At 40.2% G+C, this 22,979-nt stretch overlaps 2 protein-coding genes across 7 annotated transcripts in view; one reads left to right on the plus strand and one right to left on the minus strand.

Annotated features, from left to right (window-relative positions):
- LOC101673947 (REST corepressor 3) overlaps positions 1-9,084 on the plus strand; it is a 51,097-nt gene extending 42,013 nt beyond the window's left edge. For 3 of the 6 annotated variants that reach the window (XM_045087066.1, XM_045087067.1, XM_045087071.1), the window contains exons 11-12: positions 5,761-6,002; positions 6,473-9,084. In XM_045087066.1, the coding sequence (XP_044943001.1) occupies positions 5,761-6,002; positions 6,473-6,817 (587 nt within the window). In that variant the 3' untranslated portion in view covers positions 6,818-9,084. The remainder of the gene's footprint in view (positions 1-5,760; positions 6,003-6,472) is intronic. The other 3 variants (XM_045087068.1, XM_045087069.1, XM_045087070.1) reach the window with 1 other exon arrangement.
- Positions 9,085-14,063: 4,979 nt separating this feature from the next.
- LOC123393814 (protein O-glucosyltransferase 3-like) lies at positions 14,064-15,679 on the minus strand. The gene is given in 2 exon segments (XM_045086985.1): positions 14,064-15,618; positions 15,620-15,679. Coding segments are annotated over 2 exon segments (1,605 nt in total). The 3' UTR covers positions 14,064-14,073.
- Positions 15,680-22,979: the final 7,300 nt, after the last annotated feature.

A 22,979-nucleotide genomic window follows, 5' to 3' on the forward strand; every position in this document is an offset into this window, starting at 1 on the left:
TGTTTTGTTTTTTCTTCTCTTTAATCTTTATTTGTGATAAACTTTATATGGTATTATTATCACTGTTTCAGTTTTACAAAACAGTAGATCATGTAAGTTTTGATAGTAACATTTCAGTTTATAAGCACTTTATATTTAAGACATATTCTATATATATTCTGATTTAACACTCATTTGTTAAATGCCTTTTTAAATCTTGCTCATAGTTGACTATTAGAGTGACCTGAAGAGAGAAATACATACTCTAGTGTCATTAGTGACACTTACAATTTTACTATTAAACTTTTTTATTGTAACTCTTTTAAAACCACATACAATATTAGGATCATTTCCTAGGGCTCAAATACATATATTTCCTCCTTTTTTCCCCCATCTACTTAATACTGTTGTTAACTAAATACTACCATTTAAATAATAACTATTTAAATAAGTGTTATTCTAATGATAAATATTGAAATAAATAAAAAATTATTTTTCCTTCTTTCTCCCTTATTTGGAAGGGTGGGAATCATGCCCAGACCAAAACAGGAATATTTGTACTTATGTACTCTATGACTTTATTATATTAATTTTAGTTCTGAATTTTAGTTTTAACTATGTTATAACTTCATTAACATTCTACAAGAGTCCCCAGGTAGGATGTTATAAATGTGCCTAATTTAAACCTCTCTCTGAAAAGTACTTGTTAAGAATGGTATTTCTATACTTTCAGTAATCTGTGCCAGCCTTAAGTATCTGAGTTTTCTATTATAACGGATTGGTTAACAGGCGATTAAGTATAGTCTTCACAATATGTGTTAATGAAGATATCTCTGTTTATAGCTTGTATCATACATATAAATATATCTTTTCTAATTTGTAATGCTTTTAGAAATCACCCCCAAATCAATCTTGATATTCATATGATGAACATTTCTTATTTAGCAAGAATTAAGAAAACAATTAGATTCTGGGTGTATTTTTTCAATTTTCAAATTAATATTTTGAAAAAATAATAATACATTTAAATGATAGTACAAAACATTGACTCTTCAAAGTTTAGAGGGGCAGAAACCTGGTAAACAATATTTATTTTTGGCCTTCTCTTAAATGTATTTATTTCATAATCCTTTGTGCTAAAAATAATACACTCTTTCTCTTTAATAAAATATTAGTGCTATTTTAGGGTAAACAACAAGAAACTTTTCCAGTTTTATCAAGATATCAGCTTTAATTTTGAGTTTAGTTTTTTTTTTAGTTTAGTTTTTTCACCATATTGTCTGCCTTTCATAATGAAACACTGACAACAATACATTCAAGTCAGTTATTCTTTCACAGTTAAAGTTACCTTCTTTTCCTGTAGTTTATATATTTCATTCATTTTTAGGTTGCAAGCCTAGAAACTGTCTTCTTTCTAATTTTATCTCATACATTAAGAAAAAAGCTAGAAGGTTCCTAAAGGAGGGGAGAAAGATTTGGCACTTGATTAAAACATAGGGATTGTAAACCAGTACATGAACAATCAAAAGGAAGTGTGGAGATCAGGAAGTTCATATTTTTCCATTGAAAAAACACTGATTAGAGAGTTTCTTCTATTATAACAGGTATCGTAAGAATGGAGCCCCAGAAGTATAATTGTCAGCTCTCTGATACACTTGCTTCAGATAATTCATGATTCGAAATTTCTAGCATCTTTGTGATGGAATTTAACTTATAACAAGTATGATGGGAACACAAGACTTGGAAGAGAAAAGCTAGATATTAGAAAGAGAATATGTGATTTTTACTTTTAGCCCTTACCTGGATGCACCATTCACTGTCCCACTGCTGTTGATTTTTTCTTTTTTAACTTTAATATGAATTCTTGAAGAGATTTATAGGAGGTAGAAATGCATGTTCCCAAATGGTTTGAGTTTAAAATTAATCTCTTATTGATTGGGAAGAAGCACATCTCTGGAGTTTCTAGATGTCACTGTGTTCTTATTTCAAAAATAGATTTCCTGGTTATACTACGTACATGCTCACTTTAAGAAATACTGTTATATGAGAAGCAGGAAACAATCCCCCCCCCCAAATTTACTGTTTAGAAGCAGCTTGCCACTGTAATATTTTTACTTTTTTGGGTGGGGGGGTAGCCCCAAATCAGATTTTATTTTATTTATTTATTTTAAAAGATTTATTTATTTATTTATTTATTTGACACAGAGAAAGCGATCACAAGTAGGCAGAGAGGCAGGCAGCGGGGGGGGGGGAAGCAGGCTCCCACCGAGCAGAGAGCCCGATGCGGCTCAATCCGAGGACTCTGGGATCATGACCTGAGCCAAAGGCAGAGGCTTGAACCCACTGAGCCCCCCAGGCACTCCCCAAATCAGATTTTAAAAATAACTTTTTGAACATAGCAAAAGCAGATATATCCCTTCTATGTCAGGAGAAAAAATGAAAAAAGTCTACTGTTCCTGTCCAGAGTTGGAAAACACCATACTATAAATGCTTCTGAATTTAGTTTTATTAGCCAAATTTTTAAAAATATGAATGTGTGTGTTTTTTTTGTTGGGCAGGATGAAGAATACTGTTTGGGAAATGTGGGCTTTTATAAAATGTGATTTTATATTAATTCCCAAACAAAACTTTAAAAGTGTATGTTAAAAGATTATAAGGTATCATCAGCCAGCATAAGAAGCCAAGTTGTTTGATTGTAGCTTTCAAAATTTGATTGAAAACACTTTTTCTTCTTCCTGGGATATTTACAGTTTAACTCTTCCAGGATTTTCTAAAATTTCGTTCTACTAACCTTTAAAAACTGACCTTTGCCCCAACCTGGGAAGTTTTCATTTAAAACCATGGTTCAAATGGACCTTTTATTACATCTTCAGGAAGAGAAAGAGATTTAATCACTATGTTGATTCTCAGCCTTGCTGATAAAGCAATCAGATGGCCTTACTTACTGTAAATTATGAAAAACAGTAGACCACCCTTCTTGCAGGTACAAATTGGAACTAAAGTAAGCTCTAATGTCCTGGGTTGTTAAAGTCAGTTGCTCTGCATTGCTACCCTGCTAGGTTTTCCTCCAGAAGCCTAGCTCGGGATTCTTCAGAAAGAGCTGTTCCAGTTAAGTCTTCAGTTGGTATTTCACTAGAATTCACCTAGTTATCAGCCACAGTATAGAATTAAGAATTCCACCTTCTAAACAAAATATGCTGTTGAACCAGCGTCATGGGCAGTGTGAAGGTGATAAAGAAGTTAGCTATATGTGACTCTTGTGGTTTGGGGAAGAAAAGTCAATCCTATTTCCTGAGCGCTTCCTGTGCACTAAGCATTATATTTCCTAGGACAGTACTTCCCAACTTTTCTCACCTCATGGCATACAGAAAAAATTATGAAATTTGTCACAACACACTAGGGCAAATGGATGAGACTGCTCTTGTCCAGAAACAACTGTCAAGGAGCTCTAGCTATTCCAGACCCTGCCCTGCCACCCTGCAGGCTGAGCACATTAACATCCCCGAAGGCCTGCGTGTTCTTGGGTCACCAGTAGGATCCTCAACCAGACGACAGAAGTCTGCAGGATGGTCTGAGCCTTGAGATTTTACCAAGTAGTTTATATGGCATACATGAGTTAATGATAAACATACCTGGGTGACTCAGAACCTAGGTGACTTAGAAAAAATCCTTGACATTCAGAGTGTCTGGGAAAACTAAGGTTCCAATAGGAAGTAGTTTATATTTGGGGGTCTGTAATTCTGGAAGTGCAGCAGTGTGGCTAACAAGATCAAGTCCCTTAAACAAGAGAAAATAAAATGGAATCAGACATGGGGACAACTTATTGGTAGGTTTTGTAATATATTTTGCTAAACAAATAGGTGTTCTGAGGATTGTAATGTCTTCGTATTTGGAGTCCATCTTAATGTGACTTCTTGCTATAATACAGAAGAACTAATCTTAGATTTGTTTGAAGTTTTCATTTCCAAACTCATGTATTCAGTAGATTTGGTCATTTCTAGAATATAAATCACATATTCCTTGTAAAAAATAGTACATCGATAGAACTCTGTGTCTGATTTCTAATTAGGAGTTATTTTTCAGTACAGCAATCTCAAATGAGTTGTTATTTTCCAGAATATAAGTAGTAGAGAAGTACTTGAATATATAGCAATAATTCCTGATAGGAAATACCCTTGGATTTTTATTGCAGATGTGGAATTAGTGGAACCTGGTCACCCTTAGAATTTTTACTCAATTATGGAGTTTGAACTGAAAATCAGCTTATGGATTTAAAAAGAACTTATTTTGCTAAATAATGTAAATAATGTGCCATAATTTATTATCATGCGTATGTCTTTCCCTTTGAGAACAGAGCAGATGAGCACAGTTTACACACCCCAAACTCTGTAGTAAAAATCATTACAGCTTAATGTCAGACCTCCTGCCCAAAATGCTCTTTAAGATAAAAGCACTCCCCATAGTCAAGTTGGCTAGTTGAATATAAGCAAGAGATTACTCATTCCCAAATTCTCTATATAAAATAAAGGCAGAAATTAAAAACAAGAATTTTGTCATATCCTGATGATGCTTTAAGGTAATTGGGTATCCGTAAGATATGAATCTAGCATTTCTCCTGAGGTGTTAACATACCCTTATATTCTCTCATCTATGATTGTATACATATTGAATTTATTTAAATTCCCATGATTCTGGTTGCTTAGGTTATATTATAGACTGTTTAGTATCATAAGTATCATTTATTTCCCTTTCTCATCTCTAATTAATGAGTGTTTTCTGGTATTTTAAACAGTTAAGAAATTGTAAAAACACTTTTGACACCTTCTGTATTTTGAGTTAAATGATGAGTCAGTGAACGTCCTTTTAGAATTCCCTTAAGAGCAGTTTATTATCCATCTGATCATATAAAGTCATTCCAAAATATGTAGTATAATTGACTATCCCAGGTTCATAAATCAAATATCAATCTTTCATTCCAATAAAATTTCCATTACAAAAAGTTAGGTTCTCAAATAACTGAATGTGCAGTCATTAAATTTAAGGTAGTGATGATAAACACAAGTACATGTAGTCACTACTGTAACCTTACTCTTAAGGCTATAAAGTACAGCTAAGACTCCTTCTCATACACAGTCTTTGAAATTGTTAGAGGAGTTGAAATCCAACTAACTCTGAAAAATAGTTTCCCTTTTTTGCCGAATCACATTGTCATGATTCTCTTTTTACCTCATTTCTATTCATTGGTGCCCTGGTGAGATTAGGCAAGAAAACCAATTGAAGCTGGTATTAAAACCAAAATTATGATGCTTTTCTTAATGGGGGAACTCTAAGACCACCCACTCAATCCATTGAGGGGATAAAACAGATGGCTCATTCCCATTCAGTTTTGTTTACAAACGGTGTTGCTCAAATTTAGGTGACTGGCTACTAGGGAAATAAATGAATGTGGAATTGAGGATGGAACAAAGAATTCAATGCTTTACAATAAATGGACTGTATTTGAGAGTTCAAGAGAGGATTGGAGAAAATAACTGAGTATGTAAAAAATGGTAAGTTTCTGATTGTTCAGTTGAAGGCAAGTGGCTGGCTCGCTGAAATGACATAATTGATAGTTTTCATCTGTGACCCTGATATCTTAGTCTCTATCTCAGAATTGAGAAATGAGCAGAGTTTATGAGAAAGGATTTTCATTGCTGGTATCTTTTGTGTGTGCATGATGTATAGTACACACAGCTCTCCTTATTGATCCTTCACAGGTGTATTATTTACTTTGCCTTCCAGGTGTCCGCAAATATGGTAAAGATTTTCAAGCTATTGCAGATGTAATTGGCAACAAGACTGTTGGCCAAGTGAAGAACTTCTTTGTAAACTACAGGCGTCGGTTTAACTTAGAGGAGGTATTGCAGGAGTGGGAAGCAGAACAAGGAACCCAGGCTTCTAATGGTGATGCTTCTACTTTAGGGGAGGAGACAAAAATTGCTTCTAATGTGCCATCAGGGAAGAGCACTGATGAAGAAGAGGAGGTGTGTTTGTGTATGGAATTTGAGCTAATATGAGTTGAGGAATCATCATTTTGTGTGGTGTTCTGTAAGGTTAATTTGTCAGAGGACTAGCTAAATGAGCATGAAAGGTTGACAATCCACTTACTCAGTGGTGCCTCTCTCGTGACTCTTAAGTCCTAAGGACATGCTAAGTTCTGATCCTAGAAGAATGGAGAGTGTATTGTTCTTTCATAGTCTTATTTTTATTTCCAGTGTTAAGCTGATTACTAATAAAGATGCCTGTTTGGTAGCTTCATTGCTTTTTCAGTTTTTGGTTTTTTGTTTTGCTTTGTTTAAAATAAAAGAAGCTTGTGCTTCCAAAAAAACACTGGTGTTATGTTTTTGTTTTGTTTTGATTTGTTTTGTTTTTCCTGGGACAGCCCAAGCTATATTGCATTCAGTTCATTAGGAACGCTCATCTCATACATGTATTTTTGTTTCCTCACCTCTAGGCACAGACCCCACAGGCTCCTCGGACTCTGGGTCCATCACCTCCTGCCCCATCATCCACTCCAACACCAACAGCCCCCATTGCCACTCTGAACCAGCCTCCACCACTTCTTCGTCCAACACTGCCTGCTGCCCCTGCTCTTCACCGGCAGCCTCCTCCACTCCAGCAGCAGGCTCGGTTCATCCAGCCCCGGCCAACTTTAAATCAGCCTCCACCACCTCTCATTCGCCCTGCTAATTCTCTGCCACCCCGTCTCAACCCAAGACCAGTGTTGTCCACGGTTGGTGGTCAACAGCCACCGTCACTTATCGGAATTCAGACAGATTCACAGTCCTCGCTGCACTAAAATTAAACTGGACAGAGCTACAGTAACTCTTCACCCCATCATTAGACCAGTGCTCATCAGACTGATGCAAAAGAGAACAGTCCTCCTTGATACTGAGGCTGTGAACTAGTTCTGTGGCAGGGGGCTAGCATAAGTGGATGTCTAGGACATTTTTTGGTTTGTGCAACCAAACTAAATGTTATACAACAAAAAGCCTACAGTTAGCCTCCTTTCTAGAGTATATGTTCAGCAACATGATCTCATAAAAGGAACAAAAGGAGATTAAGTATTCTATATACTTAAGAAAGTATATAGATTTTGTTTTGTTTTGTTTTTACCATATTTATTTTATTGAGATTCTTTCTATTTCTGCCTCTTCATAGTCAAGGCTCTTAGTACAGAAATACTGACTTAGGAATTGTAGAAACTCCTTAAGTTTCTTAAGGATGTTTGACTTTTTCTTTCTTCCTTAATTTAATTTTTAACAACATTTTCCTATGTTAGGAGTACAAGAATAAATAGCTTGCATTTCAGATTTTGACATGTGTTCATTTAATGCATATTTTAAAAATTTCAGTGCGTATCCCTTTTTTCAAAATATCTTGCTTTTTTTTCTAAAGGAATTTTAATATATTCCTTTAAAAGAAAGCAATTTAATCAATTGCAAAGCAATTATATGAAACCACAAAGAATGTACTGAACCTACTAACCCTTTAACTTACACTTTAGGGTCCTAGTGCAAAGTCCTTGCTTAAAGGTCATTGACCTGTCATCTATAAGTAATAAGAGGATTGGCGTGATAATTTTACATACAGATTTGTTGAAGTACAGTGTCTTTAAGTTCCTTGAAAATGGAGTTAATTTTGATTTTTTAAAATGCTCTCTGCTTTTAACTAGTAGTTGCCTATATTTGGGGACTTTAGAAGAGAATTATATTTTGTCAGTTACGTGGAGATAGTGATAGTTATGGAAGCATTTATTTACAATGCCCTTTTTGTGTTTAGGATCTGACTTAAAATTGCCCTCATACTTATTAATATGGTCTGCATTTAATATAAAGGATGTTTTCTTGATAAATCTACTGTACTATTTGGATACATTTGTGTATTCCTTGCAGCCGACCTGTGCTTGTGGGTATGGTTTAGGGTTAAATCATCAACACTATTTCGTAAAATAAATCGAAGAATTTGTTCTGTGTTATCTAAAGATGCATCAGTATATTGTCACAATTGTGCTGTTAACTTAAAATGCTGAGACCCCTTTTTTATAAGAAGCGAAAACATCTCAAGTCTTAATTGAACACATAAATCATTAAGCACCTACAAAGAATATTTTACAAGTAATAGTATTTCAACAATGTGTTACTAATATTTTTGATACAGCGATTTCATATTGGAATCATGACTTGTGCAAAGAGATCACTTAGATTACTATACTAGTGGAACTTAAGGCTAAATGTTTGCACATTTACATTCTCATCAGATCTAGAACTACTTCAAGAAATAGTCAACATCTAAGGCCCTTGATTTATGTTTTGAGAAGTCCTATATTCCCAATATTGGAAGAATAGTTCCTACCATTGGCTCTAACGCCTTAAGGAGCTATTAGATTTAAATTCATTGATTAGTTTTAATTTTGAAGTTTAGAGCTCTGCTCTTCATAAGGACCTTATGTTCTGGCACAAACTTTTTCCAGGGTGTATCTTGTCTTTCTCATTGGATCATCTTAAAAAGTTCCTGCCCCTGGATTATAACTAGATAAAAATCTGATTTAAAATTCTTAATATTCAAGAATTTATACTTATTTTTACTTTAAAAGCCACAGGGGGGGGCAGTTATATATCTTAAAATATCTAAAGCATTTTTTAAAGTACTTAGATTGTCTTGCATACGTGCATACTATATGGCTTTTATTGTCTTGTCTCTTGTCAGTAGATCTTCAATATACAGTGTGTGGGACAAGTCAGTGTGTTGGTCAGCACCAGCATCTGTCTAGCTGTTAAGTATATTATGATTCATTTAAAAATCTGTTCTATCCCAGCCATGGGCCAAGATGCTGTATCTGAGGGATGTGCTGTAATTTGATTTACATACACTAGAGCACACAGTAAAAAAATCTGAGCTTCATTAGTAATATGGCACATGTACATAGTGAGATGTCTTATTGTGTGCTTTGCATATTTTGTAAATATTTTGCACGTCATTAATTTTCTTTTTTGTTTAAGCAGTGTTTGGCCTGGAAGAGTGATATGCTTGCTGCTTAATCAAAGGATTAAAGAGTTAAAGATGTCTATGTCTTCTATTTTTATATAATTTCATGTACGAAGAATTTAGGACCTCTTCACTGTGAAATTCTAAATACTGATTTTTATAAAAAAGCAAAATCTAGAAATATTTTAATGACCATTTCATCATGTCATGGTTATCATTTTTGAAAAAAATCTACACCCAAGTATTTTTTTCATTACATAACTAAAAATAAATCACACTGTTGATACGCCTGGTAATATTAATGAAAAAATATTTTTTCTATATTCTTTAATTCAAGTGTAATGTGGATGGAATTACAGGTAAGTTTTGATCAGAACTTTTCCTTAATTAATAATCCTACAATTAAATGAGTAAAATACAATATAGAATAAAGATGAAAGAAGATAAAATTCTATCTTCATATAAGCCAACATACTTTTAGGAATAGATACAGAGAGTAAACAAAGTGACAGCCTTGATTTTAAAAAATATTAAGAATCTTGCCAAAGGGCACATGGGTGGCAATTGACTTGGGCTCAGGTCGTGGGGTCGAGTCCCACATCAGGCTCCCAGCCCCATGGGGAGTCTGCTATTCCCTCTGACTTCCCCTCGTGCTCTCTCATGCTATCTATCTTTCTCAAATAAATAAATTCTTTAACAACAACAACAAAAAATTGCCAAGGTTTGTATTAAAGTATGGAGTTCAGTTAGTAAATATGTTGTACTATTTTAATGTTTCTTCCTGCTATAAGAAGTAGATTACTCACGTTAGTTATGGCTGATCACTTAACACTAAGGTATCAAGGTCTCCTCAGAACAACTAATACTCTGACTTCAAGAGAACAATATTGAGTGGGCAGAAGTCCTGTGAGATTGCTAGAAACCCCCAGCCAACTTGTTTCCAGTGCTGGGGGCTTCAGGGGAACCACCCAGGCCAGGCCCGCGGTCCTCTGAGTGTTCACTGCCTGAACCCTGGGAGAAAGTGCTCTAAATACCAGACACATGAGTGGCACGAATTATCTCAGAACACTGGCCAACCCCACCCTCTACTCAGCAGCCTGGGGAACCCACATCAGTGCTGGAAGATCGGGCCTGCCATACCCCAGGCCCTAACCCTAGGTTGGGTTTTCAGGCTTCTGTCCCCAAAAACCTGGCACCCAAGCCCTCCAGATGGGGGACCCCAGAGCCATACACCAGTAGTCCGCCTGCCACCCAGGAGGAAACCGTGTTGTTTGGAGCTGCAAAGAACTTTCAGAGTAGGAGGAAACTGCATGCCCTGCCTGAGGGAACCCCCACCTTCGGTGGCCCCCTGGCCACAAACCCGGAGCCTGATGCACCGACTGACCCCCACCCTCAACTCAGCTGCCTGGGGAATACTACCTCAGTGCAGGTAGATCAAGCCTGCCATGCCCCTAGGCAACCTAACTCAAACCCTAGGTTGGATTTTCAGGCTTCTGTCCCAGAGGTATGGCCCCAAAGCCCTCCAGATTGGGGACCCCTGAGTCACACCACAGGACTCTGCCTGCCAGCCAGGGGAAAACCATGCCATTCAGAGATGCATAGAACCCTCAGAGTGAGAGAAACCTGCATGCCCTCCTAAGGCCAACCCTGCTTTCAGGGCTCCCTCAACCCCCCGGCCACAAATCCAGAGCCTGATTGTCAGCCTTAACCTCTCCATCAACTCTGCCCCCAAGGGAGCTTGTCTCTGTGGGAACCCTCAGGGGAGCCGCATGGGCCCAGCCTTTGGCCCCAGATAGTTGCAACATGCACCTAGCAAGAAAGCATTCCAAACATTTGGCACGCACGCGGCCCAAATGGAAGCACAAGGTCAGCTATTTCTCACGAGTTTTTGGGCCCATTTGCTATCTATTTGGGCAGAAAGCTCATGAGAATTGGCCGGAAAATCCCCAGTGAACTCACTTCTGGTGGCACAGGCCTGCAGGGCTGCCACCTGGGCTTGGCCCGGGATCCCGAGTGGTCATGCCCCAAATCCTATAAGAAAGCCCATGTGAGCCAGGCACACATGAGGCCAATGCCTCCCACTAATCAGTCTCCTGCGGTGTGTGCCCCGGCACTGGTGGGTCAGACTTGCCAGACCCCTAGGCCCTCACCCTATCCCTCAGTTGGGTTTTCAGGCTTCCATCCCCAGGGAACTGTCCCCCAAACCCTCCAGATTGGGGAGCCCTGAGCCATACCCCAGGACTCCGCCTACCACTCAGGAGGAAACAGTGCCATTTGGATTTGCGCAAAAGCCTTAGAGCGGGAGAAATGTGCATGCCCTTCTTGAGTCCACCCTCAACAACCCACTGGGCCACAGACATGGAGGCTGACGCTCATCCAGACCCCCTCCCTCCACTCTGCCCCTGGAAAGCTCCTGTGGGCAGAGGCTCTCAGGGGAGCCACATACCAGCCCATGTCCCGGGATAGCCGTGACATGCACCTAGCGAGAAAGTGCTCTAGACAGTGGACAATAGTGCGACCCAACTTGCCGCCCAGCACTGTCCAATTCTCACGAGCTTTCTGCCCAAATTGATATCAATACAGGCAGAAAGCTCATGAGAATTGGCAAGAAAATGCCCAGTGAACTCGCTTTGGGTGGCACGGTCCCATAGGGCCCATTTCCTGGCCTCGCACAGGGTCCTGAGTGGTCGCAGCCTGACCCTGTGAGAAAGCCCTCTATGAGCCAGGCACACATGTGGCCAACCCATCCTACTACTCAGCCCCCTGGGGTCCCTGTCCCAGCGCTGGCAGATCAGGCCTGCCATGCCCCTAGGCCCTGACCCTAAACCTCAGTTGAGTTTTCGGGCTTCTGTCCCCAGAGGCCTGTCCCCCAATCTCTCCAGATTAGGGACTCCAGAGCCAAATGCTAGGAATCTGCCGGCCTCCACTAGGAAGCCATGCCATTTGGAGCTGTGCAGAACTCTCAGACTGGGAGAAACCCACATACCTCCCTGAGGCCACTTGCAGCGGCCCCCTGGCCACAAAACCTGGAGCCTGATACACCACCTGACCCCAGTCCTTCACTCAGCCCCCTGGGGATCCTGCCTCAGTGCTGGCAGATTGGGCCTGCTATGCCCCTACACCCTAACCCAACCCAATCAGGTTGGGTTTTCAGGCTTCCTTCCCCAGAGACCTGGCCCCCATGCCTTTGAGACTGGGGACCACTGAGCCACACCCCAGGACTCTGGCTGCCACCCAGGAGGAAATTGTGCCATTCAGAGCTGTGCAAAACCCTCAGAGCAGGAGAAACCTGCATGCACCCTCAAACCCACCCCCACCTTCGGCGACCCACAAGGCGACAAACATGGAGGCTGACTCTCAGCTGGACCCACTCCCTCAATTCTTCCCCCGAAATGCTCCCCTGGTCAGGGGCCCTTGAGGGAGCTGCATGAACCTGGCCCATGTTCCTGGATGGCCTGACAAATACCCACCTAGTGAGAAAGCACTGTAGACTGCCAGCGTGGCTGGAATTGCCACCCAATGCCAGCCAAGTCTCATGATCTTTCTGCCCAAATCAATATCGATATTGATTTGGGCAGAAAGATTGTGAGATAAGAATTGGCTGGAAAGCCCCTGGGGAACTCATTTCCAGTGGCACTGCCTGGGACTGGCTGAGGTTCCCGAGTGGTCGCAGCCCAAATCATGTGAGAAAGCCCTCTGCAAGCCACACTCACGTGTGGCCAAAACCACCCTCTACTCAGCCCTCTGGGGCGCCCATCCCAGCGCTGGTAACTCTCGGTTGGGTTGCAGGCTTCTGTCCCCTGGGACCTGTCCCCTGAGCCCTCCTGATTGAGGACTCAGGAGATAGACCCAAGGAGTCTGCCTGCAACCCAGGAGGAGACCATGGCATTCAGAGCTGCACAAAACCCTCAGACTGGGAGAAACCCACATGCTTCCCTGAGGACACCACCACCTTTGGCAGTGCCCCCTGGCCACACCCAGAGCCTGACGAGCCACCTGACTCCTGTCCTCAACTTAGCACCCATGTGCTATGTGATACATCCCAGACCCATATTAGTAGTCATGATGGTGGTAATTTAACTGTGGATATTAAACACCTTCAAGATACTATTCAGGGCATTCCCTGTGATCCTTACCATCAGTTCCAAGTGTGAGTTTCACTCAAAGGATTAGTGATATTTTATCTGATGTAAACCCCTTTGCTTGGATCAAAACACTGGTGCTGGCATTATAGGTGGAATGATGACACTTTTTATTGCTATAATCATTTTATGCTTAGTCCTCAGATGCTCATGGAAATCTTTCTGACGACTAATGGTTCAAGAACTTGCAAAACGGATTTGCTGCTTCTGCACTAACAAAAAGGGGGAAATGTAACCGTCCCTCAGAACGATAGGCTGCTTGAAATATCACTAATGAGAAATTGTACTGGTCACGCAAGCCTGCTTGACGATGCCCTTGAGAAACCCCGAACTAGCAGCAGGCCTCCGGGGGAGGGGAGGATACGGGTCCTTGAAGCCCAGCCGCTCAGGCGGGAACATCGCCTGTTTCCCTTTACCGCGGTCTCCCTGCCTCCGGAAAGCCTGCTGTTAAAATCATCCCTTTCTGTGCGCTGGCTCAGCCAAAAATTCCATGCTGCTGGGCCAGAAAAATGTGGCCTCCACAGTCTCCCAGCTACCTTCAACAAGGGAGCCACGCTCTTCTTCCTTAATTATCCTTATCAGACCTTCCAAGAGGAGGTTTGCTATTACAGAATGTCCAAAGCAGCTTGTAGGAGGAGAAATTATTCAATAAGAGGGGAGGAACCTGCACCAACATTTTCCCTTCATAGTTGGAAGAGGGAGAGGGAAAGTGAACAAACTAGAAAATATGGTGGAAATCATTTCACAGGGAATGATTTCTATTCTGGCAAAGCCTCTCTGTCCACAGTGACCTGCAAGTTTTCTGTTTCGAGAAACTGTGATGTTGATGATGGAGGTTTTTACACAACAGAAAATTATATTCAAAGAGACCTGTAACACTTGCTCTCATCTTGCTCTGCCTGTCCACATGTCTCCTCGACTGCGTTCACCGCCGCCCGGCCTCTGTCTGAAGGCTTGCCTTCAACCTGTCGCTGGCACTTGCAGGACTGTCGATGGGAGCTGACTTAAAGCTCTTCTCTGGAAGGTCTTTCCCGGAGGCACTGGCACGGGGACGCATTATCATCTGACTGAGGAACGAGCTCCATCCCATCACGTATTTTGGGTTTGCTGGACTGGCGCTCGCGTATTTCTGGAGTACTCCATAATAGTAGCAGAAGAGCCGGTGTGGCTGCAGCAGCTCCCTCGCGGCCAGCTGCCCTTCTTTTGCAATCTTCCTGGCTTCTCCATCATTTTCCTTGGCCCACTTAACTTTCTCTAGTAAATCACTAAGATTTCTTTTAATTGGAACATAATGTTTCCAAGGCGTTAGTGCCATATAGAAATGTTCGTAATACGTCGAGTCCTGCTTCAAAACCAAGCTGTCACCCAACATGAGGTATGGATATCTGTAAGCCGCCACGATCCCATCCACATTCACTTGATACTTGTACTTAAAGAAATCAAAGAAACCTGTCAATTTAGCTTTTCCAAGCTCCTTTTCTTTCTCTTGGAAAAAGAAATATCCTGTAATTCCTACATCTAGGAGCTCTGGATTTTCCTTGGAGAGCTGTACCAACTGGAGCCTGTCTTCTCGGCTATCTCTACCTCTGAAGAAAGCTTTCTCGGTTTTGTTGATCCAGGAAGGCCCTGTATTTCCCTGAATAGAGAGTAGATCATTGGTGACACCCCTCATTGCTTCGAGCGTGGAGTGGGTGATGTCATACGTTGGAAGGATAATGTCCCATGAATCCAGGGAGCCGCACCATGAAATAATAGGCAAAGGGCCCGGGATTCCATTGACTTGCCGATGCTCCAGAGACCAATCTCCAAGATTAATATAAAATTTTAAATCGGGGAGAAGGACCTTTCTTGCCAGTGACAGCAAAATCTCATCCGAGAACATTTTGAACTCTGTGTACTTCCCTAAAGATCTCCGGTAGATGCGGTTATTGAGAATCGTGTAGTGAACAATGGCATCCCTCTCATCCCCAAACTTTTTTGGAACTTCATTTAGCATCTGCTGGAGATTGATGCTGGGGAAGGAAGCAAAATCCTTTGCAATCTGTGGTTCCTTGGTTGGACAAGAAAGAGTTTTCTGCCAGGCCTGAGGATCCCCTTCTGGACATTCACAGTACTCGTGGTACACTGGTCCTTTCAAAATATAAGGAGACTGAGCCAGGTGCTCATCACCGTAAAGGATCTCTATCTTCAGCCCTTCGCTGGCAGTTTCATACATCCTATATTGCATCAAAAATGTCCCATCGTTCCTGTCCAAAGGTTTGAGGACGTGAATCCGGACTAACTCTTTAGGTGAAAGAAATTTGATTACTACTTTGAATAGTGTTTGACCTGGGGGCGAGCAAGTGAGGTTCTGGCCCTGCGAGTTCAAGGCCTGCAGGTAGAAGTAGCAGACGGGCAGCACGACGCCCGCCCGCAGCCCGGGCCCCCACACCAGGCTCCACGGCGCGCTCACTGGCGCCTTGGGGGTCCCCCGCGGCCACGAGCAGGGCGAGTGGCAGCGGCAGCAGCGCGGCCAGCGGGAGGCGGCGCATGGTCCGGCTCTCTGCATGCACTCTTATGCTCATTTTAACTGCCAAATAAATAAATAAATCTTTAAAAAAAATAATGAGAAAATAAAGTTGCTGGCAATTTCTTTTTGTCCTTCCTGATAGAGAGAGAGGAGGAACACCTTTGAATATTTGTGTCCTGGAGTTTTGGGTTAAAAAAAAGAAAAAGAAAAAAAAACCAGGGAACTTCCCTGTCTCTGCTTCTTCTTTCTTTTTTTTAAAAATTTTTTTTTGTTTATTTTCAGCATAACAGTATTCATTATTTTTGCACCACACCCAGTGCTCCATGCAATCCGTGCCCTCTATAATACCCACCACCTGGTACCCCGACCTCCCACCCCCTGCCCCTTCAAAACCCTCAGATTGTTTTTCAGAATCCATAGTCTCTCATGGTTCACCTCCCCTTCCAATTTCACCCAACTCCCTTCTCCTATCTCCCCATGTCCTCCATGCTATTTGTTATGCTCCACAATAAGTGAAACCATATGATAATTGACTCTCTCTGCTTGACTTATTTCATTCAGCATAATCTCTTCCAGTCCCATCCATGTTGCTACAAAAGTTGGGTATTTGTCCTTTCTGATGGAGGCATAATACTCCATAGTGTATATGGACCACATCTTCCTTATCCATTCGTCCATTGGAGGGCATCTTGGTTCTTTCCACAGTTTGGTGACCGTGGCCATTGCTGCTGTAAACATTGGGGTACAGATGGCCCTTCTTTTCACTCCATCTGTATCTTTGGGGTAAATACCCAGGAGTGCAATTGCAAGGTCATAGGGAAGTTCTATTTTTAATTTCTTGAGAAATCTCCACACTGTTCTCCAAAGAGGCTGCACGAACTTGCATTCCCACCAACAGTGTAAGAGGGTTCCCCTCTCTCCACATCCTCTCCAACACGTTGTTTCCTGTCTTGCTAATTTTGGCCAGTCTAACTGGTGTAAGGTGGTATCTCAATGTGGTTTTAATTTGAATCTCCCTGATGGCTAGTGATGAACATTTTTTCATGTATCTGATAGCCATTTGTATGTCTTCACTGGAGAAGTGTCTGTTCATATCTTCTGCCCACTTTTTTTTATATGATTGTCTGTTTTGTGTGTGTTGAGTTTGAGGAGTTCTTTATAGATCCTGGATATCAACCTTTAGTCTGTACTGTCATTTGCAAATATCTTCTCCCATTCCGTGGGTTGCCTCTTTGTTTTGTTGACTATTTCCTTTGCTGTGAAGAAGCTTTTGATTTTGATGAGGACCCAAAAGTTTATTTCCTATTTACATTCCCCAAGTGCTGGGGCTGCGGGTACAAGAAAGACCCTCACTTGAGGAAGCCAGAGTCCAAGACAGGGGACAGAAATTGTCCATCAGTCATTGAAATGTGGGCATTTTAAAGGCTGGAGACATAAGACCATTGAGACCAGCTGTAGCCCTTTGAGACCATTGGGACCAGTGTGTTGGGAACATCCTGTGAACACAAATCCTGACACAGTCATGTGGCAGATGCCGGGCTCTGGGGTCCGGGGCTCTCAGGGAAGAGGGGTTGGAAAGGTCACTCATGGGCCCCCCAGTGCAGACAGAGACATCATTCCCCCTGAGGAGACACTGTGCAGGTCCTGCGGTGGCTGCCCAGCCCTCCATGCATCTCTGTCGTCTGGCACTGCCGAGGGGCCGCGTCCTCCCGCCCACGCCTTCCCATCTGTGACAGAGAGCAGAGGGAGCCCAGCTCACCAGGAGCCCAGACCCCATCGGACTTGATTACAGTCTGTGGCATCTGGCTAGGATACCGGGTGAAATAAGGCAGAGACAAGGGCTTAGTAAAGTGCCAGGCCCCCCGCAAACCTGAGCAGTCTCTCACCCGCTGCACCTGTCAGCTCTCCACCCTCCTTTCTCACGGGGCTGAATGCTGCTCGCGGACTGGGCACGAGATGTCGCTGTGGGTCAACATAGCTTTTCCTCATGTCCTCAGAATGCCCTTTTTCTGAAGAATTAGAGATTGTTTTCTCTGTGTAATTTGGAAAGTTACCTATTGCGTTTCTCCTAATTTACAGAAAGAGGGAGATTCTGCTTGTCCTCCTTTTGTTCCCTTGCCTCTGACCGCCACCTGCCTCGCCGTGATCTGTTCATTCCCATCCCTGTCCCATCCAGCCAGCGACTATTTCCTGGGTGTTACAGATGCCCCGGGACTGCGCTGGGCCTGTAGGCTGCAGATACCAGAGTGAATAAGACAAAGCTGCATCCGTCACGCGATTTGCTCTGACAACTTGTCCTCTGACCAGGGACCCTCATGTCCAGCTGTCTGCTGGGGAAGGAAACTGTTCATTTTTGCCTGAAATTTTAATGAGAATATAATTGTTCTTTTCTGTAAAATAAAGACAGAAACAACCAGGTTCTTCTCTATTGTCTTGGCATCCTGAAAGATCCAGCCACCTTGTTGGTTCTGTAGGTTCATTGGAGTCCAGTCTCCTCTCCTGATACCAGGGAGCAAAGTATTTGGTAAAGGTCTTCACCGCCACAACTTGGCTGTCAAAGCCATGAGATTTTAAATTTAAAGCAACAAGACTTTCGACTTAAAAGGGATAATCTGGAGAAGATGTCCAACTTCCTAAGTCTTCAAACGTCCATGTATGTGGCTATCGCTGGGGTTTGGATGATTGGGTACATTTGGAGCCTGCGGGCTACTCAGTAAGCAAACCCCTGGGATCAGGGAATGGTCAGTACTTGGAACTTGGAAGTGTAACTTACAGACAATGAGAACTATTACCTAAGAAGTTTAATTTTTCTTCTTTTCCACCTTCTTAAAGTATGGCATCTGCTTCCAAAGATGACATTTCTGTTCCTTTTCCTGAACTTTGCTAAGATCTGGCTCTACCTTCTTTTTTTTTTTTTCACTTATGAGCTTTTATTTTGAAATAAATATAAAGATTGTGATCGAGAAACCACAAGTATTTCCGGGTAAGGTTGAAGACCCATTTGCTTGTTATCTTTCAACTTTTGTACTATAACTTTGGCAAATTCTTCTCCTTGGATGTCAGTGGTGTCCAGTAACTGTCTGACCTTTGAAGTCCTTGTAGGTTTGGTACTAATGAGTTCATAGTCCTCCTTCATGATTAAGTCCCTGGACAGAAGAGCGTCTAGTGACTGGTTAAGGTAGGCTTCTGTCATTTGGCTCACAATGTCTTTCCTTTTACTCTGGATCCACTGTTGGGCTATGCCAGGGTGTGATCGCTCTGAATTTCCCTCAGCTGAGAGTGGAGTTATCACTGCTAAAGAGCCTGGGGTGGTCTTGTGATCACAAAATTTCCTCTTCTGAACTGCACAAGAATGAGTAATTACCACTTGTTTTCCTGTAGCTTTTTACTTATAAATCTATCACACAACTTTAATCAGTTTGTCTTATACTATCTAGACATTTCTTTTTTTAATGCAGATGGAAAAATCTACACAAATTTCCCAAAGTGCCTAAAACAGTGCCTTACATGAAATAAGTGAACAATACTTATGGGAGTGAATAAACTTTCTTCACCAATTTTTTTCCTAAGTGAAAAGAACAAATACAACCAAAAAAGTAAGTAAAGCATCTTAGTACCTGTTTACTTTCAGTTGAGTTACATCACTTAGTAGCCTACTGTTCTAATGGTTAATGAAATTTCTTTTATTACATATGAGGCAGAAATTCTATTTAACCTAAAGAAAAGGTGATCATGACATGATTTTTCAACGTCTTTACTAAGACTGTTAATTTCGTATTTTGAAATAGATCTATTCAGGATATTTTCCCCTGCAAAGCAACAGATAAGACATGATAAATATAAATATATCCTGTTTCCTAGATAATAAACCTATATATATTTTTCAAGTCATAGGAGTTCAATAAATCATCCTCAAACTAATATTCAAACTTCAGTGTATGGATGGTAGAGTGTTAAGATTCTGGTTGTTTCATTTGGATCATTATTTTTAGAAAAACTCAAAAGATGTCATATATGTCTGATAACTCTAACCCCAAACCGCATTTAAATGTGAGAAATAATACACAATTTTGCTATTAAATGAAAACTTACAAAAGTAAGAGTGAGCAGGAAATGAATCTTGGACTCCACCTGGATTCTAGGACTGTGAAATATAGTCAAAATTTCACTATTTACTAGATTTGATGTTGATCAAGCCAGTTAACCTCTCTGAGGCCCAGAGGGATTTGTCATGTAAAATAGTATTTGCTTCATCTACTTCTTGGAATTTATGTGAGCATCAAATTAGATACCACACAGTTATGCTATTGCACTTTCATGTCTTACTTTTATGTCATATTAATGAGTGAAGCTATCCTTCCATTTTTTGGGAAAATTTGAGGTTAGAATCATTGTTTCCTTGAAAATTTGGTAGACTTTTTCTCGGTAAAACTGTCTGGGCCTAGTATTTTCTTATGAAAAAAATGTTAACTGTTCCTTCATTTTTTATTTAATGACTATAAATTTATCAGGCTTTCCTTCTTAAGACAATTTTGGGAAGATATATTTTCCTACAAATTTCTAAGCTTTGTTTAAATTTTTCAATTTATTGACATAAAGTTCTTCATGGGTAGTCCCCTATTTTTAATCTCTAATATAATTTTCTAATTTAATTTTTTAAGTTACAAAATTACAGGCATTTAAAGCTCTTGGATTTTATGCATCTTAATGCATAGATATGAAATTTAAATAATTTTAATATAAAATTTAAAATAATTTTTGTTACAATAATATAAAGTAGTATTCTTTGTATTACTATCGTTCAATAAATAAAAATGTCACTTGAATGTTTGTCGGTTTACTTGTGGGTTTGGAATGAGATGGTATGTTAGTCTATGTATATTTCATTCTTTCTCATTATCTAACCTTTATGAAAGAAACCATTCAAACAAAACAAAAAAAAACCCCAAGAAACAACTTTATTCCTGAGGATTCTTCCTTTCTGAAAGATTCTAATGAGCGAGACGACATCTGGTGCATTCGTTCCGAAGCCCTGCCCGCAACCTTGCTGCCCTCCCCTCAAGCCCCTCGTGCATATTTCATTCGTAGATATTTCAGGCAACTTGGGATTGGGGGGACAAACCATTAGGACCAAATAAGGATGATTTGATTATTAAATACATAAAAAAGGCAAGTCCAGGATATGAAGCACAGCATACAAATCTTTAAAAAAAGAAACAAGAGAAAAGATTTACAATAGGAGCTTCTGTGAAAAGACTTGATTGGAATTACAGGCATTTAAGTACGCCTATAATTATCGCAAATATCAGATATATATTAGGTTTCAGAGGAAACAGAGGGAAGAATTGAGAAAATGGTTAATCTATATCTCGTTCTTAGATTTCAAATTTTCAGGGACAGGAGTACAAAAATGTTAATTAAGTCCACATACTAAAATCCTCATTAGAAATCTGAGTCAAAAGACAAATACCTTAAAATAAAAAAATTGTTAAAATTGCTCAACCGAACTCTTTTTCTTATGTTCTTTTTCTTTCTGTGTTACAAATTCACATAGCTAGGAAAAGGCTTTGAGCAAACACTGCTGCAGACCCAGAAACATACTGGTTTGCTCATTAATGACCTTCCGTGTTCATGTGCACTGGGCCTATCTGTATAGCTGTTTTTCCCTACTTACTTTGCTTGATATGTATTGCTAACAGCAGGAAAGAAATGACTTCACTTAAATCATTATTCAAGTCTCAAAAGACTATCTAAATAACAATATAGAGACATGACAAATTACCCATGCTATGGTATCTTCAAAGTATTAACACATGGGACCAAAATAGTAAATACTGGATATAACTCAAAGAATAAGGTTTCACCATACTTAGTCACATACTCTTCAATAACATACCTCAGGAGGTTTGAATTCTTCAATTCCACCTTCCATTTTCTGTTTAAGTGCACTGTTTACTTGTTTAGCATTCTGAACCTTCAAAAAAATAACCCAAAATATGAATCAGATCGCATTCTTAGGTAAACATATGAGTACTCAGTAAGTGAAAAGGATATATACCAAATCCATCTTAAATTTTATTTCAGGAGGACGGACAATTACATTTTACCACACTTGGGCCACACAACTAATACCCACATCAAGAAACTATATATATATTAACTAATTATATTAACTAATAGATCTCTAGTAGGCCAATAAACAGTCTACAAATTATAGTATCTGAGTATTTTTTAACAATGTCTGTTATAAGACAAATGGTATACAGAGGAATTAAAAATTCCATCAATATTGCTCATTACTATAATGTTTTAATAAAAATAACAATTATCCCAATAAGAATAATAATGATGCGAGTGGATAGTATTAGGTGTTTATTAGGTTAAGCATCATTGTTGGTACCTCACATGTAATAAATCACTTAATTCTCACTACTACTTTGTTAAGTAAGTATAATCAGTTCTGCTATAACCTGACATAGGCCTTCTCAAAAATCACCCCACTAGGCAAAATTGCACAATAAAAATCACAGGACTTATGGGGAAACAGAGCCTGGGACCCAACACTGAGAAACTTCATCAGTGACAAATAAAAAAAAAGACAGGAACCTCATAAAAATGATAGCAGATTTATGCATTCTAAATAATAAAGAAATTTACAAAGGCTACAATAAAGATGGCACTTTACCTTGGAAAAGACCTCAGGTTACTTATAGAAGTGTCAAATAATTGCACCATGTGAGTTACTGGGAAATGGTAGGAGAAGGGTTATTCAAAAATCAAATGAAAAATTTTAACGCCAGCTATAGAGGTGTATGGTTCATAACATATAGTGAATTGAGAGAACTGGTACACATCTGAAGTATTTGGATATATACTCAGCTAGATCAGTTTTCCACTGATAAAAATAAAATATAAGCAAATGCAAAATTCACATTATACTCAAACTGTTCCCTAGTATATTAATTGTGTTGGAACAAATTCATGTTTCAAAATAAGCATTATAGCAGAACTGACTCTACTTTTACAGTACCCACTCTACAGATGAGGAAGGCAGGGCACAGAGAAGTCCAGAAATGTTCCCTATGCAACAGACAGATGCAGCAGAACCTGAATGTGAACCATGCCAAGTTTTTAACTATCATTCTACTAGCAATATTATTCATCTTTACCTAGAATATTAAGGATTAAGATTTTTGTTTCTTCATTTGTTTACATGTTTTTCTTGGCTTGTTTTTTTCCCCACTTCCAGTATGAACAATCAAATATTTATAAAGTGACTTGTGAATTTTTTTTCTCAGAGATTTTAACACAGCTGAAATGTA

This window comes from Mustela putorius, unplaced genomic scaffold, assembly GCF_011764305.1.
Source record: "Mustela putorius furo isolate JIRA1106 unplaced genomic scaffold, ASM1176430v1.1 tig00001012_pilon_pilon_pilon, whole genome shotgun sequence".
Taxonomy (NCBI): domain Eukaryota; kingdom Metazoa; phylum Chordata; class Mammalia; order Carnivora; family Mustelidae; genus Mustela; species Mustela putorius.